The sequence below is a fragment of the Anopheles ziemanni genome, chromosome 2, assembly GCF_943734765.1.
Source record: "Anopheles ziemanni chromosome 2, idAnoZiCoDA_A2_x.2, whole genome shotgun sequence".
Classification (NCBI taxonomy): Eukaryota; Metazoa; Arthropoda; class Insecta; order Diptera; family Culicidae; genus Anopheles; species Anopheles ziemanni.
In genome coordinates, this window is record NC_080705.1 from 23,268,443 (window position 1) to 23,295,841 (window position 27,399).

Below are 27,399 nucleotides of genomic sequence, written 5' to 3' on the forward strand. Positions count from 1 at the left end.
TATCCTTTTTAAATGCGACGGGAAATGGTTAGCTTTCCTTACGTTCCAACATGATCGCAGATCGTCGTTACTGGGTATGAGGAATTTTAAAATCCTTACAACTTTCCAGACAACTACAAAGCCACAACTGGTTTCAAATATTTGCTTGGTTTCGTTTAGTTGTTTGTTTTACAAATGACCAGTCATCAAAAGCTGAGTAATAATTTCTTCCTGCCTTAATTGAAATATACTATTTTATTCATTCCACACAATTCAATACAATTGTCGCACATGAGCGAAGAAGTAATGTTTTAGTCGCTATTTACACCAAGTTTAAAATGATATATTTAGCCTCTCAGCATGCTTCGATTGTGAACTGAATTTGATAGTTATGCTATTTCATTTCGTTAAATTACTTTGTTCTCTCCTGATCAATTTCTTTCTCCGTCGTTTTGCTATACCTTACTCTACCAACTTCATGATACAAACTGCTGCTGTGAACTGTGACAGTCCAATTGTTTCTACTTCCCTTTTCTCACGGCAATCTCTGGAGAAAAGATTGGGAAAAACGGAACCGCAAATGAAAACCCAAATGTCCAAATCTGCACACAAATCACAGCTTCTTGCAACTACCACAACACCAGCGAGAAAGAAGACAGCCCCCCCCCCGCCCCCCCCCCCCCCCCCCCCCCCCCCCCCCCCCCCCATGGGAGAGCAAAACAGAGGGTTAAAAGCAAACGAATCTGAGGGAAAAACGCAGCTGCACATTCCCAGTAAGCTTTCGGGCTCAATCATCGTGGGATCATCATCCGGCGCTAATAACTTCTTCCGTTGCCGTTGCCGTATTTTATTAATTCATCACCTTTTCCCCCCCGCGCGAACGACACCCATCGTTCCCTCGGTCATCTGGTGTGCTCGTGTTTGATCATTCCATTTTCCCTCCCATCCATGCCCTTCCTCCTCCATTGCCATCGCTTCCATAGAACTGCCAATTATACGCAGATTACATTCCATTCTTTTCCGACCGAAATTATGACCACCGTCAGACGAACGGAATGTCTCGGGGCGCTTCCATCATCACACAACCGTTCGTTCTGCTCTCGCGGCAGCGCTAAAAGATACTTGAATGAAACCAAGACGTGGACGCTGTGATACCGTTACACCGATCCGCTAGAGAGGGGGGGAGGGGAGGGGGAGCTTGCGAGGCCTCTAATGATGGGCTGGCGTCTTTGACTGCGTGCAAAGACTTCGGGTTTCCGTTCCGTTTGCCAGCTTTTTGGGTTTACAACAATCACCCAAAGCTAGCTAGCAGGCTGGCTCGCGAAAGGTCGAAAGTTTGTAAAAGCTTCCAAGCTGCCAATGAGCAAAACAAAGATCAGCTATGATTTCGTGCACACATACAAGGCAAACGAGACGAATGACGAATCGTATGTTTTCAGAAAAGCAAAACAATCTAATGGTTCAACCGGTTTTCGATTTCCGAAAATGCGCAGTAAGCGATAATAAATATCTTGCGAAACAAAGCTCGACGTTCAACATTTACTATTTCAGTTCCCTTGACACAGGTTATTTTTATTTTTTAAGACATTAGTGGACCATATAAATGGAATCACCATTAATAAAATGTTGCAAATTAACATATGCAGGGAAAAACTGTCTTAAATTTATCCTTATGGAAAAGAGTCTAGCATGATTTTTGGGTAGCTTTTTATTTCTACTGTTTCTCTTAAGAACACACACCGAACATAGATGTTTTAAAATATATTTTCCAGTTTCATGGTGTTTGTAAAACAAAATAGTCAAGTTAAAGTTGGGCAAACACTTTTATACCCTGGAGGCAGAAAATGTCACGCGACCCAGGAGGCAGAAAATGTCACGCGTGACATAAAAATGTTGTATACCCCGCGCAATTAGCGCGCAATTGGCGCGCAATTAGCGCGCAATTGGCGCGCAATGTAACAGCTAATTGCGCGGGTCTGAGTTACCCTCGGGAGCGATTTTGCGCATGCGCATGGATTAGAAATGGCGGCCCCCGAGTACCCTGTATAGTGATGGTCATCATGCAAACATAAGTCCGCCAGTTCCGTAATATTTTTATCAAAATATATATTTATTTCGGTTTATTTTTAATTACCTACACCGCTTAAGACTATTCTTAGTCATAAATTTCACTACATATCACTGCACTACACACAACACTTGTACACTAGAGAATATCTTCGGATTCGCATCCGAGCAGCGGAATCCAAAACAAGATTCCGACGAAAGATGCTCTAGAAATGAAAATAGATAGGAAATCAATTACTATTGATGTATATACACAATCAATGATGGAATACTCATCTTTTTTTGTTTTTTATCGATGAATTCTGCGAGAACGGATCGGACGCCAGCAACAGCAGTACCTCTCCGTGCGGAAGAGTAGCGATGTAAACAACACTATCTATCGATTAAATATGTCGTTTTCGGGCTGAATATGAGCAGCAAAGCAAGCCCACACACAATTTCTTCACTCTTATCGATAAATATCACTAAATAACACAGAAAACACCACTAATTTACCCACTTTATTTTCACTGCGCTCGACGCACTTCAAGCCGGTCCCGGCGGCTGCCATCACTGAACGCTCCCTTGACAGCTTGACTGTGAGCGTGGGTTTGAGACTATGGTGGCCAAAAATAAGTGTGATCGTTGAACAAAAATCGCGTGTGACGAAAGTTTATCTGTCCTAAATTTTTTTAAATTTGATAATGTTTTTTTGTAAATGGTTGAGGTTTCGCCTATTCAACAATTGCATGAAAAATCGGTGATAAAAATAATTTATCCACCCGCAATAAACTTTGTCCACAGGACAACCAAATCCCACAATAATGTAGGCGGTTTCGCTTGGCATTGAGTGATTGAAAATCTGGTCAAAGTGTGAATTTGATTTTCATTGTTATTTTCAAATACATGGACGTAAATCATATTGAAAATGATGGAATCAAACGCATAATCTCTTTTCTATGTTTATTTCCGTTGTAAAATGTGCTTAAATAATTTTAAGTGCATTATGTGCATGCTTTTTAAGTACGTTTAATCTAATTAATTGATGAACGATTGAAATTGACCAATTTGTTGATCATTGATCAAATCGACGTTATTTCTTTAAGTTTTGCAAAACTGAAAACTGTTTGAAAATTTGACTAAGTCCCAAAAGAGCGAGTACGAAAATCCGGGGTCGAAGGTGGGAGTAGGATGGCCTGCTGCGTGCATCAACGGTGTTGCACATCGTTTAAAAAGTGTGGGCCAATGAGGGGTGGAAACGGGTGGAGACGGGAGAAACGTAGACGCGACATGGAATTTTGAGTTCCCGCTGCCACCTGGGGACGCGTAAAAATGTTGTAAACCCCGCTGCCCGACAAACAAAGTTGCGCGACGGCGGGTTTAGGTGCAACTTTTTCCATACAAAACGCCCGGGCGATGAAAGTGCTACCCCAGTGCTCCTCTCCGCGAGTCTATACTTGCAAGCGGTAGCACAACATCGCGAACAAAACACCGCGACGAAGCGATGCATCAGGAGGAATTTCCTCATCCCACCCCTGATGGACCCATACTTGCAGATGGCACTGCAACACGGACAGGTTCGGACCAAGGCGCATTAAACAGGGTAGGTTTGGTAAATGTCGTTAAACTTTTCAAACCACAAAAACCCTGAAGTTGAATCGGAAAATTGATTCATATCAAAACTTAACCATGACTACGATGAAGGCACTTAAAAAATGAGTTTTATGAAATGTCCATGAAAACCATTTTTTTAACTGTCAGTATTTTCTATGTATTGCTGCGTTAAACGCAGTAAGGGACTTTCTCTCGCGCTTCTCAGGCGACATCAAACTTCGCAGGAAGTTTTTGAACTTCTTGCTTCAGCGTATATACTCGATCAATAGGTTGAAAATTAGCACTGCACATGTTTTATCTTGAGCAGTTGCGAGAGTAAAAACGATCGCTCGCACAGCCACCAATCGATAACGTAATGCTATGATGTTCGTTGTATACAGCTGGAAAAAAATATTGTTTATTGATTACTGCGAAAGCGAAAAACCAAAACAATCGCTATACATTTCTCATACCATGATTCATCATGATTCATAATGTAAAGAAATAAAATATTATGTCAAAAACATGGATCTTCTATCGAGCTATTACTTTCAGTCGTAGAAGTGTAGTGGAGAATTAAAAAACACATTTTTAAGTGACTGAAAGCAAAATAAGTGAACCAGATCCAAATATTGCGCAAAATAGAATCAATGTGTTCAGTTTTATATCAATCATCACTTCAAACACTGCTCATAATTACCAAGCAATGAAGAAAAAATAAAATATTATTTTGACAATTAATTATGAATTTGAACCAAATGTCAACAAGCCAAAGTAAACCAACCTACAGCTCTATGAGCCTTGGGCAGTTTTGCCTGCTGTCAGCAGAGTTGTTTTGATTTTGCCACCGCTTGCAGAGTGAAATTGCAGTTCACCAAAAATGTGAAGAAAATAGTAATATAGCGGCAGTTTTCGTTAATATTCGGTAAGTAAACGTTATTAAGATACATGAAAATCAGAAAAAATCCAAAACTGTGCTAATTTTTATGCATTTTCTTTTCCAAAGTTCAACGCAAGCAACAGCGGCACCAGAAGCCCAACCGCGGTGTCTTCACGCGGTGGAATGCAAGTTACGTGCGGAGATGGCTGATTTTTGCAGTAAAGGCGGCTCCTGGCGAATAAGCGGTTTGTAACGTGGTTTATAAATATATTTCAATAAAAAATGTTCTTTTAATATAAAATTACGACTCGGGAATTTTCCTTTGTATATGATGACAAAATATTGAAAACATCGCCTCCATTAAAACACCGCGCATTGTATAAAAAACATCGCGTCACGTCGTTTTTGTCACGCAACCTACATATTTCGCAGGTTCCATCAGGAGCCCGATGATACCATGAAAAACGCCCCTTTCATAGCGCAACATGGATATTCTTGTTACTCGGGTGGTTTGGCGCTGGTTTGGCGCTGGTTGTGACACGCAACCAGCGGGTCTGAGATGCCCTCGTGGGCGATTTTGCGCATGCGCATGGGTCAGTAATGGCGGCCCCCGAGTACCCTGTGTAGTGATGGTCATCATGCAAACATAAGTCCGCCAGTTCCATACATTGTTCACAACATATATTTATTTTCTGTTTAATTGATTAACGACGCTAATATACACTATTCTTAATATTAAAATTCACTTAATATCACTAAACACACAAAATAACACTGGAAATGTGATCCGGCCAAGTTTAACGCGATTCCGAGGTACGCCGTCGGACCCACATAGGTCAAGTGGTAGCCAAAACCAACTCCATACAAAACAGCTCCTGCAAATAAAAAGAGATATAAAACACTTAACATGGATAAATAATATAACATATGATAAAATACTCATCTTTTTCCGTTTTCCACCGATGAATTCCTCGAGATCGGATCGGACGCCAGCAGCAGCAGTACCTCACCATGCGGAAGAGTAGCGATGTAAACAACACTACAACTTCCAATTTCGGGCCGAATATGAACCGCAAAGCAAGCCCACGTACAAAATATTCACTCTTAACGATAATGATCACTAAATAACACTGAAAACATCACTATTTTACGCACTTTATTATCACTGCACTCGACGCGTACCAAGCGGTCCCGGCGGCTGCCATCACTGAACGCTCCCCTGACAGCTTGACTGTGAGCTTGGGTTTGAGACTATGGTGGTCAAAAATAAGTGTGATCGTTGAACAGAAATCGCGTGTGGCGAAAGTTTATCTGTCCTAAAATTGTTTTAATTTGATAATGTTTTTTTTGTACGGGGTTGAGGTTTCGCCTATTCAACAATTGCATGAAAAATCGGTGATAAAAATAATTTATCCACCCGCAATAAACTTTGTCCACAGGACAACCAAATCCCACAATAATGTAGGCGGTTTCGCTTGGCACGGAGCGATTGAAAATCTGGTCGAAGTGTGAATTTGATTTTCATTGTTATTTTCAAATACATGGACGTAAATCATATTGAAAATGATGGAATCGAACGCATAATCTCTTTTCTATGTTTATTTCCGTTGTAAAATGTGCTGAAATCATTTCAAGTGCATTATGGACATGCTTTTTAAGTACGTTTAATCTGATTAGTTTTATAATAAGTTTGAAATTGAACCAACTAAGTTTGAATGACCAACAAGGTCATTGATCAAATCGACATTATTTTTTTAAGTTTGGCAAAAATGAAAACTATTTCAAAAATTGACTAAGTCCCAAAAGAGCGAGTACGAAAGTCCGGGGTCGAAGGTGGGAGTAGGATGGCCTGCTAAGCGTATCAACGGTGTTGCACATTGTTGAGGGGTGGAAACGGATGGAGACGGGAGAAACGTAGACGTGACATGGAATTTTGAGTTCCCGCTGCCACCTGGGCAAATACCGTTTAGTCACACACTCACACACACTCACTCCTTCAAGTGCAACAAATGAATGAATGGCGATGGTAAGCAAAAATTTGGAGTATCACAAAAAAAAAACACCACTAACCCGCTCGTGACTAACGGTATTTTTATGCCAAACGCAACCTCACAATGAGATAAATCAGGCAGACCGGCGAACACAAACACCACCAGTACCAGCACATAACGACTAACCCCTCCTCTTCCTTGCACAATGCCCTTCTTTCCAATCGTCTTTTCCAAGTGGAAAACCGATGATCGTGGCGATCGCGAATCCGCGACATGGAACCGAAAACAGATCCGCCAACAAATGCCGGTGTGTGAGTGTATGTGCGCACGGTTCCACGGTGTGCGAAGGTGGTTTTCCTTCAACACTAGCAATACCCGCGGCCCGTAAACAATGCCAGGGGGAGGTAATAAAAACATGCGGTTCAATAAACTATTACGTAAGACCTTCAACCCGTGTGCTTCTTTCTAATGGTGGTGGCGGGCGCATTCGCGCTACGCAAATCGGCTTCTTCGAGCGATCCGATGCAAATCGATCCTCCAATCCCATGCAGCCTGCATCATGCATCGGCAGCGAAATCCGAAAGCAAGGTTAGCCCCCGCATCAGCATCCCGAACGATCGGTAAGCTCAAAAAATCGAAAGCCACAGATTCTTAAGCCAGCAGAATCCGATCGCCAACGGTGAATAAAAGCAACCCAACATCCCGGCCGCGTTCCTTCAGATCATGGTTAGGAATTCTTTAGCCATTCACCAGAAGGTTGTCTCATTCAAACACAAGACGTGTTTGTTGGAGTGCCGGTGTGATCGTTAGTTGCAGAGCACTGATTGTTTGCCACCACTGGTTTATTCTGTCAACCAGTTAAATAATTTATAGCTTAAAATTTACCGCCTTGTGGAGCGATTTTCAATAGTGGTACAATATTCTTCCGACTTATTACTGCAACTACATTCGGAGGCAATTCCTTTGTAATCGTAGTTATGAATTATAAGGATTCATCGAAAGCAGTAGACGCATCATATGAATGTCTACTTTACGTTTCGTACATAAAATATCAAATTGAAAGGGGAAAATCTCGCAACAGGATACAAAACCAACATGAAGAAGGTTGATAACGTAACCAGTTACCTTTTATAGGCTGAAAACTACATAACATTTTTCCGTTCCATTTTATATTGATTTTCGATGAATAGACAAATCGAACAAATGGTAAGATACAAAGTTCATGACACCATGCTATCTAATGTAGATAGATCTAATGTAGATAGATATGTAATGAAAGTAAAGTGTTTACAAAAGTTGTTAAAGTTACCAAGCAAAAAGAATCAACAAGTTCGTAAAAGCTATCAAATCATGATTGCACAAACAAATGCTTTCTAAAGTGCGCAACTGTACCTTAAAATATACCTTAACAGAAATGAGGCAAGTAATGCTAGCGTTCAGTAAAAAAGTAAACGAACTTGTGAAGCTTTTCTGTGCGTATGTTTGTGTTCGTGTGTCGTTTCTAACCCCCTTCTAACGTTTTGATGCGAACCAGCGCAAATGAGGCCACAACATGAGAGGAGCATGATTCGCGCGAACACGTTTCTCATTCTTCGGCAAAAACATGAACATACCGACGACGATGACGACGGCAAAGAGGTATTTGAACTGAACCGTGCTGGCCCCCTTTTTGACTGTACTGCCTCTCTGCCCCTGGTACACCCTCTAATACTGAGCGGGGGGAAACCCCATGGGACGTGTTAGTGTATGTGTGTACGTTACGTAAAATTTGTTTTGATTTCAAATGCCCTTTCGCTTGAAACTTGCTCGAGACGACGGGTTTCTTCTATGCGCAAATACTTAGGTGCAGCAACTGGCTAAAAGGGTTCACCTTGCCGATGGCACTGGGAGATCATGTTTCGAGGTACAACATTTGTAAAATAAATGATCTCGCATTTTATCAAACCCCTTGCAAACAACTTCACCGTTCCATTCCTATAGTTTTTTGGACATACGTTTGAACGGTCGTTTTCTTTTCCATGGTTCCATCAATATCACGAGTTGTAGCACGGTAAACAAATTTTTAGCATAGCATTACAAGTTGTGCGTTTATATTAGCATACCATATAGATTTTCGTGTATAATTTTACTCGATACCTACAGTGGCAAACTATTTAAATTGAACCCAAACCATTCGTGCAACTACGTCAACTGTGCAACCCTACCTACACATAATAAACCTAATTAAAACCGAGCTATTTTTTCAACCATCAACCATCAACCAAAAGATACCGATCACTACCACTTTGCCTGCAACGCATCACGCACTTGATGAATGTCTTGATCGTGTATTGTGTAGTACCATTTCATTTGCCTCTCTCCTAGTGGGTTGCTGTTTTTCTTCCCCCTCAACGAAAGAAAGAGAAAACTCACCAAAGCGTGAACGTATCATAGTTCACAACCATTTTTCTAGGATGCTCCGCCAGCCGGAACCGAGAGGCACTGGAGTGCGGAGAAAACGGAGAAAAAAACTAGAGAAGAGGGCCTTCTAATTGGGCTGTAAAAGTCCACAAGAAAGTTTGAAAACAAAGTTGAAACGAACACTGAGTATAAGACTTAAAGCTGTTGTTTACGAGTGAACTTATATCAAATATTAGTATCGGACATATTTTGGAAAAATCTGCTTTTAGTTCAATCCCGTGGTGCAATCGTGAAGCGAAGTAAGTACCCAGCCAGCCAAATGAATAGAAAAATTCATGATTTACCCTCAAATTCATCAAAATCGCTCGATCTTTGGATGTATTGGGTATCTGTACACGGGCTCACACCGGTGAATTCGTTGCGGTGAACATTTTCTGGCAGACGCGAGAGCGCACACACCTTTAAACAGAATAATCGATAAGACCGCTCGCGCGTTTACTGCAGTGAACAACGCACACACCCATAAAAAGAAGTATCTGTAAGACCGGACGTTCACTGCGTAAATCCAATCGTTCATGCGCCGACCGACGTTCATGAATCCACATCGGCCCACGCATGCGCCGACCCGCACTTTGGGCACCATGACGGACAGAGTGCAATGTGCCGCGAATAACAATTGATATAAAATGTTACGCATTTGAATCAAAGTTAAACATAGGGAGCTATCGGATACGTTTTGCTCTATCGATCGATATAGTATATCGACCAACAAGTGTTCATTTTCAGGATACTTGGTTCACTTAGCAATCGCGAACGTTGAAAGTTATCTATCGATATATCAGTGGATAAAACGGCTGTCAAACGCGAACAAATTTGTCGAGCAGTTGCTATATCGATAGATATTACTATCGCGAACGCTAGAAGATGAACGCAATCGATCGATATACTTTCCACTGCCATGGACCAGTCGATAGCGAGTTGAAACATCATTTTTGATGATGGTACACTAAAAAATCAACACGAATCCACAATAACTAACACCACTGAGCATCACAATTCGTTATTTCTATCAAAATCACTGATTTTATTGATTATTTATTTTCATCTGATTTCATCTGTTTACCAAATGTATCACTTGACCAGTAAAAAAAGGATACTTGGATCCAGCTGGATGACGATTGTCTTCCATGCGATTTTTACATCCATAGAAAAGTAGCTAATTAGCAGCCAGAAAACTGGTTGCCTTATCGACCGATAGATTTATATCGACCGATACAGAAAAAGCGTACGCGATGCAAAATTCGAGTAGATAACTTTATCGACCGATAAAAATGCATCGATCGATTGGTGAAACCTACTTCGTTCGCGATAGGCATCATAGTGACACATTTGTGCCCAACTAAAAAGGCATATTTGTATGTGTCTTTCTGCTTAAAAAGCTAACATTTTTTGTCAAACACGAAAAATTGAGTTTTATAATTTTGTCCAGACATGTGTTCATGGTGTGGAGTGGCTAATTCGGCGCATGCGCTGACCGACGTTCATGAACCCACGCCGTCCCACGCATGCGCCGACCCGCACTTTGGGCACCATGACGGACAGAATGCAATATGCCGCGAATAACAATTGATATAAAATGTTCCACATTTGAATCAAAGTTGAGCATTTTGTAGTGACACATTTGTGCCCAACTAAAAAGGCATACTTGTATATTTCTTTCTGTATAACAAGCAAACATTTTTTGTCAAAAGCGAATAAGAAATTGAGTTTTATAATTTTGTCCAGACAAGTGTTCATGGTGCGGAGTGGCTAAATCCGGTTCATGCTTTGCAAGAGTCCCCGCTGTAGCTGACTGGCATTTGTTGCACTGAAATTCGATATTTGATAATTGCTAGCATATTTGGTATAACTCGATGTATGTTTTTAACGACATCAAGTAGAAATGTTAGGCAATGCGTTATGAACAAAATTAAGTTGATTGACATGGCGAACATGTTTTTCTTGCCGTTATAACGTTAAGTCAAGCTAGCCCTAGTATACTCGGGCCCCGTCAAAAATATGTTACAATAAATTAAGAATTTCAAAACCGACCATAATTTTTTTAACCATTATTTAAAACTGATGGGGCACTAGCGCATCCATCACGCACCAACTGTTGTCCAACAACTCCGGTGATAGTAAAGACTTTTAAACGTTTTGGGCGTGGGCACTCCTGTAGATAAAAAGTCGATTACAATCCATGCAATCCAGGCGCGGGCTTTGGCCACGCGTGTATCGTGTATCATACTTTCAGTATTCACCGATGGCCGCCGGTTAGTGTTCGACTCCAGCCACGAACATCTGAAGACCCAAACGAAAAGGAACTACCAGGAGCGCAGACACAGCGAGGAGCATGCAGATAGCTAGCACGAAGACCATGCGGCGGCATTAGTACGAGAGAAGAGTTAGGGCCACCAAGGGGAAAGCGGGGTTCATGTTTTGCTGGAATGAATTCCCGATGAATTTTCATGAACACCGGATGTGTATAGCAAAGGCTAGTGCAACTGCTATAGCAATTCTTATAGATACTTCGTTTTACGGGTGTATGCGGGTGAATTGCGTTCATTTTGGCTGGCTGGGGTAAACCGGAATAAAAGGATAACAAACAAACAAAAACGGTTCGACCGCAAACCGGGGATTCACCCAATGAACCGTCAACATTTTCGCTTCTCCTAGGCATTTCCGTGTGACATAAATCGCCGAAGAATCGTCGTTTGGATTTTTTTGCCTTGTTATTGTTTTGGAAAGGGTTGTTTGATTTTTTTTATTATTTTTGCTCAAACAAATTCACCTCACGCAAACGCCAATTGCGCAGTAATTTTACGTTTTGTCACGCTAGCGATTTTCGCTGCGCATAGGTTGATGGGTAGTGTACGCTCATACAGAGCCACCGGAAACTGGACCACGTTTAAGGGTGGTATGTTCCCGTGCTGGTTGGCCAGCTGGAGAGGAAACGCCGTTCTCGAATGCGCGCCATTTGAGGTCAGATTACGCACACGAATATACACGCGACACGGTGACAAGTGCCATTAATGTTGTTGCGGCTAGTATTTTTTTATGGCCAAATGTTAAAACATAAGGAGCTTTTAATGAAAATTTCCTAGCAAAAAGTTTAATTGAAAAATATCCATCATTTTGAAACTCATTTTTAATTTTAGCAACATAAAATTTAAATAACCCTGAAAATACATTTAAAGCGAGCATAGTTAATCTTAAATGTTCGCAGCGTTAGGCAACTGTTTCGATAACAAACCAATGAAGCAGTCAACAACATAATCAAATTCCTTCGCAAAAAAAAGTAACCTATATAGAACAAATATTCAACAAGAACTACCTATTTAGTTTTCTAGATGTTTTGAAAAAATAAAATTCCCAGACTTTTCGATAACAAAAACTGGAATGACGATTTTTCTACCAATCAAACTCAGCTTAAAACAAGAAGACTAGATTCAATAGGCCATTTAAAGGACAAAATGGTAAAACTATAACTGTTCGAACGGTGAGAATCAGAATGAATAACAAAAAAAACTTCTGATGTCCAGCTAACAATTATTGTACCAATTATTTCATTATTTAGTATATTTAACTTCTGGTTCAAACACCAAAGAGACACATTCTTAAAGCGCTGTTGTGGAGTTTTTAATATCTTTACAAACCATGAGGTATATTTCATCTTATCATTGATCACTTAGTAATCCTCTTGACACACACTCGTCATAAATACAGCAAAATATAATGGTACGTTTCACGATAATTCAAGGTCATTTTTGCAGCGCTCCCCCACCTAGCATGAGATTGTGATCAGTGAATAATCAGTAAGAGCAGTGCGATACGTCACGATAGTAACCGATTTCGAGCCCCACCATCACCCACCCAACCCAAGGGGGAAGGGGGTTTGGGCTGCAACAGCAATCCTTCACCACATTCTGAGGTATTTTTCAAGGACAACGGAAAGGGATCAACCAACAGCCAATCACACGAGTGGAGGTACCATGTTCCCATTTCCCGATTGGATGCCCCGGGGGGACAGGAAACGCAACATATGCATCATCATTCATCCTTTGCAATTGAAAAACAACACAAACGTTTTGTGCTTGTTTCGTGTTGGTTTTTTATCTACAATGTTGTTTCACCCACAATGCACTCCATTGGATTTGTCGATAGTTTTTCACTTTCATTCCAGAAATCCAGATCAAAACAGAGGTAGCGAGTAAGCAAAGTTGATGAAAAATGATAGCATCCCCATCGATAATGCAAATGAATGTGATGATGGAGAGCATACCGACCGGAAATCCATTGCAACGGCTGATGGCAAAAATATGATCATGGTGAGGAGAAACTCTGATTCGTCTGACGGATTTGCACTACAAATATTCGTTTTGCTAGCCAACCCAGTCAGGTATATTGATAGACGGTTTTTCATCACAAGTATGATATTTTGACATTCAATTAAGTGCACGTTTTTGTTTCGCTCGACCCTCTCCAAGCAAACCCTGCCTCTGCCAGGCTGACCTTTTCGGTACTGGTGATGCCAGGTCAGGGTGGGTTTTACATGCACGAATAGCACACACAGCCTGCAGCTATAGCTTGTTTTGAGTCCGCCGATATTTTGTTCCTTTATTTTCAGTCTGCTCCCGAGCGCAATATGTTTCGTCGCACTTTACCACGCCATAATGTTGTAGTAAACGAGGCAAGAAACGCGAAAGGCAACTGCGCATGCTTACGATGCCCATGAAATCCCACACATCTGGGCTCCAACACCTCCAAAACAACAAAAAAAAAGGCTCTCGCCAGTCATTTTAATGCTGCTCACGAGCGAATAATCTGCGGGCAGTGTCCCGTTTTTCCGAGATCAACCCAGTCACAATACGGGAGCTTGCTGACCATCAATGTAATGCTGGATCATCTGTTTCTCCTGCAGGAATGCCCTAACAATACCTCAAACACATTCAGTAAAAACGTTACCTTCTGTTGTAACACATTCCAAGGCGTCCTAACAACGCCGTTCGCTCTGACGTCACGTTTGTCATCCTAGCGAGGGATCCCCATTCTAAAGGACAGTCCTCACATCCTTCATCGTAGTAGGTTTGTTAGTCCTTTGTAGATGTGTTTGTAGACAAGCCAAAATGACCAGTAAAACAAAGCAAGCAAAGCATTTACCAATCGCTTAGAAACGACCGAAAGTTGACGATTCTCGACGTCGAAACGGAATTCGTTTGGTGGTGAATAAAGAAAAACAAAAACAACTTTCTCAATTTTTTTACCAAGGGATATTTTGACTTACAATGTTGTGGAGCCAACAACAGCAATGGGTGTTGTAAAATTTCAAACCTCCAGAAGGAGATTCACCCCGTTGTGTTAGATGATCCATTGTTTTAACCAATCGTGCAATAAGTTTAGAATTTTTATCGTTCCGGATTTCCCTAGGGCCCATGGTCTGACGATACGCTCGACCAGTTAAAACTTGAACAACTTTTGCCGAAGTTTTTATGGTTGCATACCTTAAATGCCCCAATCTTCAATTATTTTTAACAATTCATTCAGTATTTTTCAAAACAACTGTCCTTCCTATTTGATAACATTTATTTTGATCTAGCGGTGTTACTGTTTTAGTTGACACAATCAAAATGATTATGATTCTCAACTGCACCATTTTATTGCCTTTTTTCAAAGCGTTATCAGTACTATTAGATAAGAACAATTAGGATAACACGATATCCAAAAATGCAGTACTCTTTCTTACGAAATGCAGTACATTTCGAGCCATGTTCAGTCTCAACACAACAGTGCACTATTTTTGGAACCGATGAAATGGTCAATTATTCTTAAGATTGGTGGAAAACTTGTACATGCTGCTGCTTCTCTCCCCTGCACAGTATGGAAATTAATTTGTTTTATGCTGTGTACCAAGTAACGGGACATGCACCCTTTTGGCACATCTTGCACGCAACAGTATTCACAGCATACGCACGCATTCACACAAGCCGATCAATCAAGTCAAGGTCAAAATTTTGTACGTGCATCCCCACCCACTTCGTATCACCCCCTCCACGAGGAAGAACGACTGCGGTCCACGACTTACTTATCACGCTGTTGCTGCATTGCGCCGAATGTGGTTTGATGTGGTAATATTATTACTCCACTGTCGATGCTGTTCCCGTAGCAGTTTGTTGACTAGAACACTGCGTCCGCCTGTGCCCCATCAAGGGACATACACATTTCGTTCCTTTTCGAGTGGAGCGTTATGGAGTCAACCTGCACCGCTTTCCACCCACACACGAATCACAATTATTTTTGTGCACGTTTGTTTTGTTTGTTTGCCCAAATACGCACCAAACTTTCGATTCTCACCACTACGGAACGTTACAAATTGTGCACTAACGGGAGGGAACCGCACTGCGGTCGGCGCACTGGTGGTGGACACTGCGGTCGAAAATGTTGAACCCCAGGTTGCAATTCGGAACCGTCCACGGCAACGGCAAAGAATAAGGCGACGCTAAGCCGCAGTTCACCGAAATCCGTCCGCTCCTAAAGGAACCGATGTTTTACACCAACTCGACCCCGCCGATTCCTTGGAACTCCACTGGTCCCGCCGTTCCAACGAAACGACTCTTCCACGTCGCACTGTCGAATATTATTGGCACACTCGCGCGCACACACACACGCGCCACGGTACACCTTTTACGATCCCCATCGTTGTCGAACGAACGGACGGACGGTCGTTTTCTTTACTTTTCTTCGCCTTCTGCTCCGCGGCGGACGGTTCTATTTCGTTTTATTTCTCGCCTTCTTTCACTTCGCGTTTGCTTTTTCACTTTTCTTCCCAGCACACACCGCCGACAAGATGGCAGGCTACTGTGATTTCGTGCACGGTGATGTTGGAAGATTTTTTCCTCCTCCGATCGTCACCTCGCCACCGTAGCGGAATGTTCCAAAATCTGAACCCCAATAATTTTTCAACCACAAGCATGCACACACACCCTCGAGCGCACGCATTCCGTTACACGCAGCAGCCCATCGATAAAGTGGGATTCGGGAGGTATGGATGGGGCTGATGCTTGCTGCTGCTGCTAGCTGACTTTGGAAAATACGCATCGACCACCGCTAGCTGTGTGGATTCTGCAGCAATTTGTGCTGGCCTGATTTACTGCCTCTTTTCGTTTCGCTCGCTTCCCCGTGTTTTGCACTCGCGGCGATTCACACTTTCCGCACCAGAAATTTTTCAAACGACGACGAGCTTCATCACAACACACTGCCAATTTGGCATTGGCTGCTACAGTAGACTGTGCAAAAACGGATTTTGTCTTCCACGACCGTCCACTTGTCTATAGTGGTGGACAATCCGGAGCGCACTAACGGCTCCAGAGCCGACTCCGGCATTAGCCCGGAACCAGTTCCGAAATAACGGATCCGAAGCAGACTTCCAACCGACGGCCCCAAGCTTACGGGACTCCGCTTTTCTTGGTCGCATGATTTACGCCAATGAAAGAACCGCGGAGATTAGTTAGTCCGTTTAGACCCGACTCCGTTAGTTCGAAGCCGGTTCCAGAGCCGGTTCTAAAATATGCCGGAGTTGGTGGGAGCCGGCTCCGGTTGCGGAGCTGATTTTCCCACCACTATTGGTCGGTCCAAGAATAAAACCAAGGTGGTTGTAAGGCGTCAAAATAACGTTTCCCCGCAAGATGCACAATTGTAAAGCATACTGCTTAGAGATACCCAAAAAATTTGCTTTTTTAAATAAAACATTCAGGATAACTGCAATGACCACTATAAGTAGCCTGAAATATATTCAAACCAGAAATGAACGCAAAGTAGCTTCCATTTTGAAAATGTTACCAGGGTTGTCTCAATTTCTTGTAGTTTTCGGCAAAAACGCTATCAAAACACACTACAAGAAACACCTTCGCAGAAGATTGTCTTTGAACAATAATATTTACAATTTTAGTTGCTGGAGTAAACAAACAACCAAACAGGTTCAACAAAAACTATTTCTCCCCGATTCGTTGGTTGATGAAATTATCCGAATGGAGCCCAAGTATAGGTGTAGAATTTGCCTCGACTACACCAACAATTGTTCATCGTTGTTCGCCAAAAACAATGGGACCAGTATCGCACAGATGGTAAAGTTCTGTGCCGGTGTGCAGGTTTGAATTTTTCATCAAATATCTGTAGTATACGGTGTTTCATTTGGAGTATTTTCCCCCACAGATTACCGAAGAGGATGATTTGCCACGCTATGTCTGTACGAACTGCAGCGAAGAAACGACATTTGCTTACATGTTTGTGAATAAATGTCGAAAATCGGATGCAGAACTACGAACTCAACAGATACTTGGACCTCAGTGAGTGTGCTTATCCCCCTCCTATATTCCTATTGTACAAAATTATGAATATTTACGTTTCAGTGAGAAGAACATTTCTGGCAGGCAAAGTGAATGTTTGGAAACCGTGGTTCAGCGGGAGGTACGATCGGACGGTGTTGATGAAGCTGGTGAGCTGAGTGTGGAGTTTTACGACATTGAATTATTGGACGATACTGTCGATGGAGCATCTTTGCACAGTTGGCCCGACCATCCTAGGGACGATGAATCGACAGAGACCAACAATGAAGTGGAGCCGGAAGAATGGGTACTCCTTGAAGAAGAGGTCCTATGTGAAAGCGAAGACGAAGAAACAGAGCTACCTTGTAACGTACTGGACGAGAGTAGTACAGAACAACACGATAAGTGTACGAACCGGATAGATTACTCTGACCGAAGCGATGATTCAATATATTTCTGCTGCAACACTGATTGTACATCAACGTTCACCTCAAAACCAAAGCTCATCGAACACTTTCAATCGCTGCATGGGGAAAACGAGTCAGAGAGCGAATGTGCAAGCGAAACTTCTTGTAATCGGTGCAGAAACTGCAGCCAATCGTTTCGATCAGTGGATGAACTAAAACGCCACGAAAACAGGCTTCAACTTAAGCAGGCCGCTCTCTGTCGGCGACAGTTCGGGCGACCCAAACTCTATCCCAGCATATTCGATGCGTCCGAGAAGATTTGCTGCGGATGCTTTGAACGTTTCCCCACGACGGAGGAACTGCTCGCACACAGTGAAACAACCCATGCCATCCGCAAAACGGCCATCGATCCAGACCGTCCTGCTCAGTGCCAGATATGCTACAAACTGTTTCGCTCCGAGTCGCACGTACGAACGCATCTAATTTCCGTATATAAATCGCGCAAGTTTCGGTGCACCGATTGTGACGCACGCTACACGACCGCATCGAAACTGGCGCACCATCGACTTGTTCAGCACGCGGGTCACCGGAAGTACGTGTGTGAGCAATGTGGAGTCGGCCTAAAGTCGGAGCATAATCTCAAAATGCACAGCCTACTGCACCGGGAAAAGCGTGAAGTGTGCAAAACATGTGGATTACGTTTTCACCGGAAATCAAACCTGAAGGTACACCAGCGCATACACGCGGACACCTTCTACTACGCGTGTACGCACTGTCCGAAGCAGATGAAGACGATGTCGCAGCTCAAGGAACACGTGAAGGTGCATACCAAGGAAAAACCGTACGCGTGCCGGTACTGTGATAAACGATTTCGGTACTGCACCGATCGCACCAGGCACGAAATGGTACACACGGGGAATTATCCTTTCGAGTGTAGCGGGTGTTCGAAAAAGTTTGCTCGCAGCTTCTCCTACTATCGGCATCGAAACAAGTGCGGGGAAAGTAACGGAGTGTCCTACAGTAGATCAACAGCATTAGACAACGATACGTAGGAGGAAAACCGCAACCGCACGACGTTATATTATTAGAACAACTTGTATTTCGCATTAAACGATATTTTCCATTTTATTGATCTCTCCGTTATGTGTGTCTAAATAATTTCAAAAATAATTCAATAACATTTATGTATACTTGTTATAATATATAGTAAATCTAATGCTCTACTTCTCTTCTTCCAATCGCCATCGCTATTTTATCGTCCATACGGCTTTTTTTTATGCATCATTGATGTGTATATTAAAATTAATAAATATTTTTTCTGGTTTCCATCAACACACGCTTTCGTTTTCTTTGTGGATCGTTTCTTTCTCGTTTCTTTTGTCTGTCTTCCTCTTCTGCGGCAGCAGGACAGCATGTTTTTACGGTACGAGCCCAGGAGAGATATCCTTTCGGCTCTGATTACATTTGTTAGCTTTTCTTCATCTACAACAGCTATTTAATTTCTTTAAAAATCGTCTGCTTTTCTTATAATCTTCTTTGACTGCATCTCATTTTTTTGCGCTGCTTCAGAATCATCATATGGCTTAGTTCTGGCAGGCGAAATAAAACTCAAATAAATCGACTGGTATATGCTAATGCCGAGTCAATGTGCGCAATGCCCATAATGTTTGTGGCATCGTGCATCTCGGGAACCGTGTTGAGCCGTACTGGAAAGAACCCAAGAGGGTGAGTCTTTTTTTACACCCACAGACACCTGGATTACACGAGCAAAAAAAAGAAAATAATAAGCTAAACAATATTTTATTGAGAGATATAAAATTATAAAAGCGCTGTTACTAAACAAACAGAACAATGCAGCTCGAACCGCACCTTAAGGTAATAAACATGTTTCATGGTGAAATATTGTTAAACCATAGACAATACACTTCGTGTGTGTTGCAAAGCAAATAAAAAAATCCTGATTATCTGAAGTATTGCAAACGACTGCACTTGAGTCAGCGATGCACGAATCCGATGCCGGGAAGAACTCTATGCCTGGGTTTGTAGCTTCTTCTTCCACCTCCCTGGAACTGGACGCCACAAGCTGAGTTGGCAGCTGCCTGGATATCTTTCTGGTGATAGCAGGTTTAGTTTAATTCTGGCCCGAGCAAACTTTCCGGTAGGAACGAGTTCAAGCTTGATGGCGTTCCCGGGTCGGCAGTGTCGAGCGGAGCCCAGAGATTTGCCGCACCCGTGCCGCCTCCGGTACTGGCTCCTGCACCCCCACCCAGAGGCCATCCGGAGCCCCAAGTGTCGGCACCTATGAGAGTGGAAGGCAATCAAGAAAAGAATGTATTGTTGATAACAGCATGGAAATATATTACATACAATGTTATACTTTGTTAATATTTTTTTTTTAAACGAAAAACTGGAGTCAGCTGCAAAGCTGAGCGTATACCATAAATTATTTCACACTTTCAAGTTTATCTGGAGAACAAAAAACGAACCAATGCACAATTTAAATACCAGTTAATTTTTTCTACCAATATTTCTTGCACTACGCTTCTTCTTCTTCTTGGCGTAACGACCTCTTGGTCATGCCTGCCCGTTAAGGGCTTACGAGACTTGTTTCCTTGTTGTACGTGGATAGTAAGTCCCCTCGCGTACAGGGGGAGGGTCCGGTCCGGTCTCGGTTGGGATTCGAACCCACGCCGTCGAGGTGGTGAGCCTCGGCGCTCATGGGCCGATTTTCTAACCGGCGCTACCGCTCGGCTGTCGCGGACTCGCCTGTTGTACTACGCGTGCGGTTCTTTATATTTGAAATTTTATATTCAGAACTTTTTTGACATCACAAATGAGAGCCTTTTTCAGGTAATACCATCTCGAAGATTGTTCTTGTGTGCAAGCCGCCATGATGGATCAAAACTTACGTATCACACGTACGTTCCAGAGAGTATTAGGAAATTGCTTGGCCAAATTTGGAATGTTTGTTTTAGCAAGCATTCTTATTGCACGCACTACTTCGCGATTCTTTAGATGGTGTACACGATCCTTTTGTTTTCTACCTGAGTAATTTTCCAGTTCTACAATGATACAATGAGACTACTAGATGATATTAGTGTAAAAGATGCAAGAATGCCCGAACTCAAGTTATGCTTAGCAATGACGAACCTGTACGCTCAATTTTTGTCTAACACAAACAACACGTTTCGGTTAAATAATTAATATAATTAGTTATTAAATTGTATCACTTAACTATACAGGTGAAACCAATGCCCCTTTTAGGGGTATGCTTCAATATTGCGGTTGACTGTATTGTATTAAACAGGATATCGTTGTATATTCTTACCGGTGCCGGTTGAGCCGCGTTGTCTCCACGATTGGGACGATATGCTGGAGATGCTGCCAGCAGTGCTGCTGCTGACGGCTACGGTGTTGGCCCCACCACCACCGGCAATCCCAGACGCACTGCTGCCACCCAGTTGCTGCAGATACGTTTGTACTTCCGACTCGCTTCCGGGACACTCGGCACTGATCGTGCCGGTGCCGAGCGGACAGTTGTTCAATGCCTGCTGAGCCGTCGTCGCTTCCTCGCGTGTGTTATATCGGCACAATGCCAGCCCGTGGGTCGGATATGAATGGAAGCTGACGATGGGACCGTGCTGCATGCACAGCGTGCGCAAAGTCGATGCATCAATCTAGATGAAAATGAGAATTTTTTAATTAAATTTCCGCGAGCGATAACGCCAGCCAACAACAATTTCTTGCACATACCTGAGACGTTAAATTTTTCAACAACAGCCACGAAGTACCGACGCCCCAGCTGCTTCCATGCTGCGATCCCGTCGACCAACTGGCTCCTCCGCCACCGTTGCCTCCCTTGCTGGCGGCCCCTCCCAAGCCGGGAGGTGGGCCACGGGTTGCCGATGGTTTACCGATCGGCGTACACCAGACATCGGCGGCGGCACTGGTGACCGCGACACCACCACCGGCGGTACTGTCTGTCCATGCCTTGCCCCCACTTGCCACCACTGTTGACGAGGGCGTATTGAAACTCCACGCGTTGGTTGTGAGATTGAGGCCACCGCTCCGGCCATCGCCAGCATCGACCGTCGGGGACACTTTTTCCGGTGCCACCATGCCTCCTCCTCCGAACAACTCCGATTCTTTGGCGGTCGAGATGGACAGTGGTGAGCGGGCGACACTGCCCGGCGTAATACTAGGATCATCTTCGATCTTTAGCTGCGTACCCTGCAAGAGGCAAGCACGGGTTGATTTGCAATTTAGGAGACAGAAATAAACAGTGAAACCCTCACCTTCCATGGTTTTCCCGGTTCGAACTCAGGTACTAGATCGGTAAAAGCGGAACTATCCTGCGACGAGGTGTTGTTGTTATTGTTGGTGGTAGACCAGTCTTTGCTTTCGGGTTCACCCGTTTGCTCTGGCCAGCCATCGGTCAGATTTGTACGTCCGGTTGCCCAGGTTCTAGGAAGAAAAACAAAACCCTCTGTTGAAAATGTTTGCGAAGATAAAGAATCAACGGTGCACAAAACCACAACATACCCATCCTGCACGAGGCCAAGAGAGCTGAGATTGGCGCTGGTAGTGCTGGACTTAGCGGCGCCCGTCGCGGTTGGGCCGGGGGCACGTGAGAAATCGGTGAGATCATCCTTCCCAGCGGACGGATCCTTCTCGAGCGACGGAAGCTTCCACTGATTTAAGCGAGACTGCTGACTAGTGTTGCCGCCACTGACAACGACATTGCCAGGTGCGACGGACCCGGCCCCGAGATGGGCTGCGCCCGGGATGTGCTGCGATTGAACGATAGGCTGCGGAAAAACTACTCCACCAGTGGACGCCGCCATGAGTTGATCCTTCGTGAGGGTCATTTCCGCAAAGGTACCCTGCAGCGCCATGAGATCTTGCTGCTGCTGCTGCTGGCGAAGGAAGTCCATGCCGAGCGCCGGATTCGATGGCATTAGCGGGGGCGGCCCTTGGTGTCCTGGTACACCGCTACCGGCCCCCTGTTGTTGCTGCTGTTTCAGGTAAATGCTCTGCTGAGCCGCAATCTGCTGCTGAAGCTGGGCGATCTGGGTTTTATGCTTGTTGATGGCCAACGTAAGCTGGACGGCACTGATGCCACCGGTTGCACCGCTGCGTGCCAGGTTGCTTTGCGTCAACTGTATTTGCTGTGTATAAAAAAAAAGAATCAAACCATTTCCAATCCATTACAGGAATTCACAAATATATGTTCTATTAAATGTTGGGTTTGGAGGACAACTTCACAAAGCAATCCATGCGATAGCGTTCCTTTCAAAGCAATTCTCAGAAAAGTTCAACTGCTTTGATGTTGTATATTATTCAGTTTTGATAAGTTTATTGATACATTTGATTATATTTGATTATATTCTTGTGTATTTCAGCTGAAGTGAAAAAATAGTTAGAGTGTTCTGTATGTTTTTTTTTTTGCTTTAGAAAGCTGAAATGAAGTCACAGGGGTAAGAAAATGTTAGCCTTTGTGCTACCAAGATGATAAAAATTTACCCATCGAAGGAAGTTACTAACATTTAAGGGGGACACACTTTTGTTTTACCTTAATATGATTGAGCAACTGATTCAGCAGGATGAGCGTCTGCGGTGCCAGCGGCTGGTTGAGGATCTGGTGGTTCAGGAAACCGTTCTGCACGGCCAGCTGAATCTGCTGCACCAGCATGCGCAGCTGTTGATTGGATGGTTGTGCGGCGGCCGCAGCCAGCTGTTGCTGGTGCACCTGCTGCGACTGCTGATTCGGGCCACGACCGCCCGGAGGCAGCAGCGATGCTTGATTGAATGGCGGATGCCCTCCGGTACCACCGGTGCCCTGCTGCTGCTGTTGTTGTTGCGAGAGAAACTTCAGATTGTTGAGTGCAACCAGATTGACCGGCCCGCCGGCACTGTCGAGACCGAGGCCACCGCCCGGTCCACCGGGGATGTTGCTCAGCATGTTTTGATTGTTCTGGGAGAGTAAGAAAATCGATCAGTCAGCGTATTTTTCACGATTATCGCTACAATTTCTATCATTTTTTTTTTTGTTATTGTAAATTAGTATTGGTAAAAAAGTCCGAGGCCAAAAACCTGTTAAATACACATTTCACTACTGACCTGCGAGAAGGACAATCCGCTGGCCGCATGATTAAGCGGAGGAATGCGTCCTGAGTATGAGCCATCGTAACCCATCCCCAATGCGCCATGCTCGTCCGAGAGCGGCCGGCGCCATCCACCTCCACCACCGCCAGCACCTTGACGCAGCACCTCCATGGCATCGTCGAAGATCATACCGGTCGCCCGGAGTGAAAGCTCCACATCCTCCTTCTTGTAGCCCATCTCGCACAGCAAGCGGTACTCCTTGCTGGCGCGGATAAACTCGAGCGGGTTTCCACTGTTCAGCTGTTTCCCGCTCGCACCGGCAAGCTTCCCTGGCCCACCGAGAGACCAGTCCATGCCGCCGGCTCCACCGCCGGTGGACGAGAGATCGTTCGGATCGGGCCACCCGACGCTGCCGCCGGACTTGGGAGTTGTTGGCGTTTTGTTCCAACCGCCACCGGTTCCGTTCGGCGCGAGCTCGACATTCCAGGACATGTTGGTTTTTTCATCGCCCCAACCGGACACACCGTCCTCCCAGGATCCGTTCCGAGCGAGAGCTGCATTACCCTGGCCCCATGACATGGCATCTGGTTTGCCAAGGCCAAGTGCACCACCGCCTCCACCACCTCCAAACCGAACGCCGGAACCAGCGGAATTTGCACCGGGAATACCAGGACCGAAAGCACCGCCTCCCTGCAATGGAGCTTGGGACTGATTGCGCTGCAAGTGAACGCCGCCTCGCATCATTTGATCCGGCCCAACATCCTTCCATCCAGACGAATTTTGCCGAGCAAGTACACCTCCGGCCGCTGCTGCATTGCCCTGTCCCCAGGGCATCCCTCCAGCTGCCGTCTCATCAAGCGCTGGCAATGGTCGGCCGACATCATCCCAACCCCCACCGACGGATGATGGCATCTTGTTGGAGCCATTATTATTCTGACCATTTCCTGAACCCCACGGTTGAACTGCGGATGGGCCCCCGGCTGGACCGCTGGACACAGCTCCCGACGGAAGCATTCCTCCACCAACTTGCGATACCTTTCCACCGATGTGATCCGGTGCCGTACCCCATCCCATGCCTCCTCCCACAGCACCGACTCCATTTAAACGACCAGAAATACCACGGGGATCGCCACGAAGCTCTCCACTGCCGATCAGGGCATTCGCTTGTCCGATCGAACTGGCCAGATTTAATCCACCAATTCCACCAGGGTTCGCTACTCCGCCTGTACGTCCATCGCCTCCCCATCCTTGCGCCATCATACCGGCGGCAGCGTTTGCTCCGGGGCCACCCCCTGGTCCACCAGATCCTGGCGGTACTCCAATGATTCCTCCTGGAGGCCCTAGCTGCTGCTGCTGTTGCGGCCCACCGCCTCCAATCGAGCCCCATTCATCCTTCTTCACAGCCACCTGCGGGTTGTTCATCGGGACGGGATTTTGCGGTGATCCCGGTGGCCACATAGCCACACCCGCCGACGCATTGTTAACCGCAGGAGTTGCCCATCCGGACCCACTAACCGGAGCCGGCATTGGTGCGATCTGGGTACCTGCCACGATTGCAGCCGCGCTACCATTCCAAACGTTGGCCGCCCCGTCTGACCCGGCCGACGGACCACCACCACCACCACCACCATTGTCGTCATCTTCCATCCACGTGCCACCAAGATTATTCGCCGGTACCCAGGGAACAGCGGAGGCTTTCGCTTGCTGTGCCTGCTGCTGGTTCGGTGCCACCGATCCGTTGCGCAGATTCGTTTCCCACAACTCCGTGCCGTTGTTCATGATTTGCGGCTTCCAGCCACCACTGCCACCGTTGGGTCCACCACCGTCACCCTTATTAGCACCCCCGGAGGCTCCACCTCCTGCAGCTACAGCACCACCTCCCGCACCCGTGGATGCTGCGGAAGCACCAGGTGGTTCGGGCGATCCCGGTACCTCCCAGTTCGTGTCTTGATTCACATGTTGGCAGCCCCAGCCATCCTGCGCGAAAAGCGCCTCCCGCATCGTATTGAGCACTTCCAGCTGGTTCTTGGCAGTCCCATTCCCAGCTCCGTTGTTGCCGTTAGCACCGTTGTTGGCCATATTCTGCCCAGCAGGGGCTGGCTGTTGTTGTTGTTGCTGTTGCTGATGGTGACTATGGTTCTGGATGTGATGATGCTGATGGTGCTGCTGCTGCTGCTGCTGGTGATGGTGGTTACCGTTGTTATTGACAACGTTCGCCTGATGCTGGCCTACTCCGCGATGATTTGAAGCAGCCGTGTTCCAGGCGTTCGGTGGTGTTGCAACCTGCGGCGTGCCTTGTTGCTGTGATTGAGCGTTCGTTTTGTTAAAGTTTGGGTCCGACGAGCCTCCTCGTGAACCACCACCACCGCCACCACCATTCCCGGTGGAATTGTTACCGTTGCCATTTCCATTGTTGGTATTGTTGCCATTAGAGCCCGTGCCATTGGAAGAGGAGTTTACCCCCGGGTTGTTTCCACTGCCACTACTGCTGCTGCTGCCGTTGTTATTGTTATTGTTTCCACCAACATTTCCCCAGGCGGGTGGTGGAAGCGACTGATTCGGCAGCACGCCCCAGGCACTCAGGGCACCGTTGCTCGTGGGACCCGGCGGCGTTCCCCAGGCGCTCGTGCCGTTATTGATGGAGTCTTCGCCGCCACCACACAGTCGCAAATTTCGCATTACGCCGAGTGCCAGGATCTCGAAACCAAAACCGTTTGCCCTCGCTTTCCGCGTCCACTCGCGCTCGAGTTCCGTGTAGCGGACTAGTTCATCAAACGGGATGTAGGAGGAAGAGGAAGAGGATGAGGAGGATGAGGATGAACAGGCCAGAGACGTTTGAATATCCGCGCTAACTTTAACATGGCGATCGGGATTTGTCGCGGCACCGTCCTCCGGCGCGATGGTGTAACGTTCCGCAGGACATTTGTCCGTCGTGGTAGTAGCTTGTGCTTCTGCCGTCTCCAGTTTCGACTGCGCTAAACTACATCTAACAGTAATAAAGTTAATCAGGTAATCATTTAAATCACATTTCAATGTCACAGTATCAATCTGGGTCGATTTTTCGTCAGCGTCGTCGTCGTCTTTATCATGGCTAGTGGTGGTGGTGGTGGTATTAATGGTAGGGGTGGTAATAACGGCCTCGACAGCCGCATCATCACGTCGATATGCATCACCAGCTGGATTTGTGTTTGTGCCTTCTTGCAATACCTTGCCAGGGACTCCGGCAACGGTTACTTCCCCTGCTCCGGGCGGTTCATGTTGGAACGGAAGGGCAAGCCTGTCCTTAGCTTGCTTAATATCATTCATCTCGAGCGTTAGTGGCTTGCGCTTGCCTTAAGCGATAGTCTAAATATCAGCGGCGGTGTGTCTTAACCACCTTAGTTCACCAAACTCTTCCTCCTCAGCTCGTAAAAAGTCGTACCGGCCGAAACAAGCATCTTTGTTGAGGGGTTTTAGTTGCTGACGAAAGACTTGGCTTACTGGCCAGAGGCTGTGATCGTTTTTCTAGGCTGTGAAAACAAGAACAGAGCACCGGGCTCTGTGAAACGAAAAGTTACAGGGTTAGTGAGCTAATTGTTTTCTCTCAAATATTATCATTGTTTACCCACAATGGACGGATAGCGCCAAACTTCCTTCAC

The 27,399-nt window shown here is 45.2% G+C and overlaps 2 protein-coding genes across 2 annotated transcripts; one reads left to right on the top strand and one right to left on the bottom strand.

The window, feature by feature from the left end:
• The first annotated feature begins 16,952 nt into the window (after positions 1 to 16,952).
• LOC131293208 (zinc finger protein 70-like) lies at positions 16,953 to 19,084 on the top strand. Its single transcript, XM_058321287.1, has 3 exons — positions 16,953 to 17,072; positions 17,137 to 17,270; positions 17,334 to 19,084. Exons 1-3 carry the CDS (start codon positions 16,953 to 16,955, stop codon positions 18,706 to 18,708), a joined length of 1,629 nt encoding a protein of 542 aa, XP_058177270.1. The 3' UTR covers positions 18,709 to 19,084.
• A 698-nt stretch (positions 19,085 to 19,782) lies between these two features.
• LOC131293209 (protein Gawky-like) lies at positions 19,783 to 27,067 on the bottom strand. The gene is made up of 7 exons (XM_058321288.1): positions 23,777 to 27,067; positions 23,229 to 23,630; positions 22,199 to 22,824; positions 21,952 to 22,120; positions 21,410 to 21,886; positions 20,985 to 21,333; positions 19,783 to 19,955 (listed from the first exon to the last, which is right to left on the bottom strand). The coding sequence occupies exons 1-7, from the start codon at positions 27,065 to 27,067 to the stop codon at positions 19,783 to 19,785; spliced, it is 5,487 nt and encodes a 1,828-aa protein (XP_058177271.1).
• Between the last annotated feature and the right edge of the window lie 332 nt (positions 27,068 to 27,399).

Excerpts from the sequence above, each read along its gene's own strand:
- LOC131293208 (XM_058321287.1), top strand. The coding sequence starts at position 16,953 with ATGGAGCCCAAGTATAGGTGTAGAATTTGCCTCGACTACACCAACAAT. Across the intron at positions 17,073-17,136 it reads AGTTCTGTGCCGGTGTGCAG|ATTACCGAAGAGGATGATTT; the intron begins GTTTGAATTTTT and ends TTTCCCCCACAG. Across the intron at positions 17,271-17,333 it reads CAACAGATACTTGGACCTCA|TGAGAAGAACATTTCTGGCA; the intron begins GTGAGTGTGCTT and ends TTTACGTTTCAG.
- LOC131293209 (XM_058321288.1), bottom strand. The coding sequence starts at position 27,067 with ATGAATGATATTAAGCAAGCTAAGGACAGGCTTGCCCTTCCGTTCCAA. Across the intron at positions 22,121-22,198 it reads CTTGGCCTCGTGCAGGATGG|AACCTGGGCAACCGGACGTA; the intron begins GTATGTTGTGGT and ends TTTTCTTCCTAG. Across the intron at positions 21,334-21,409 it reads TGAAAAATTTAACGTCTCAG|ATTGATGCATCGACTTTGCG; the intron begins GTATGTGCAAGA and ends ATTTTCATCTAG.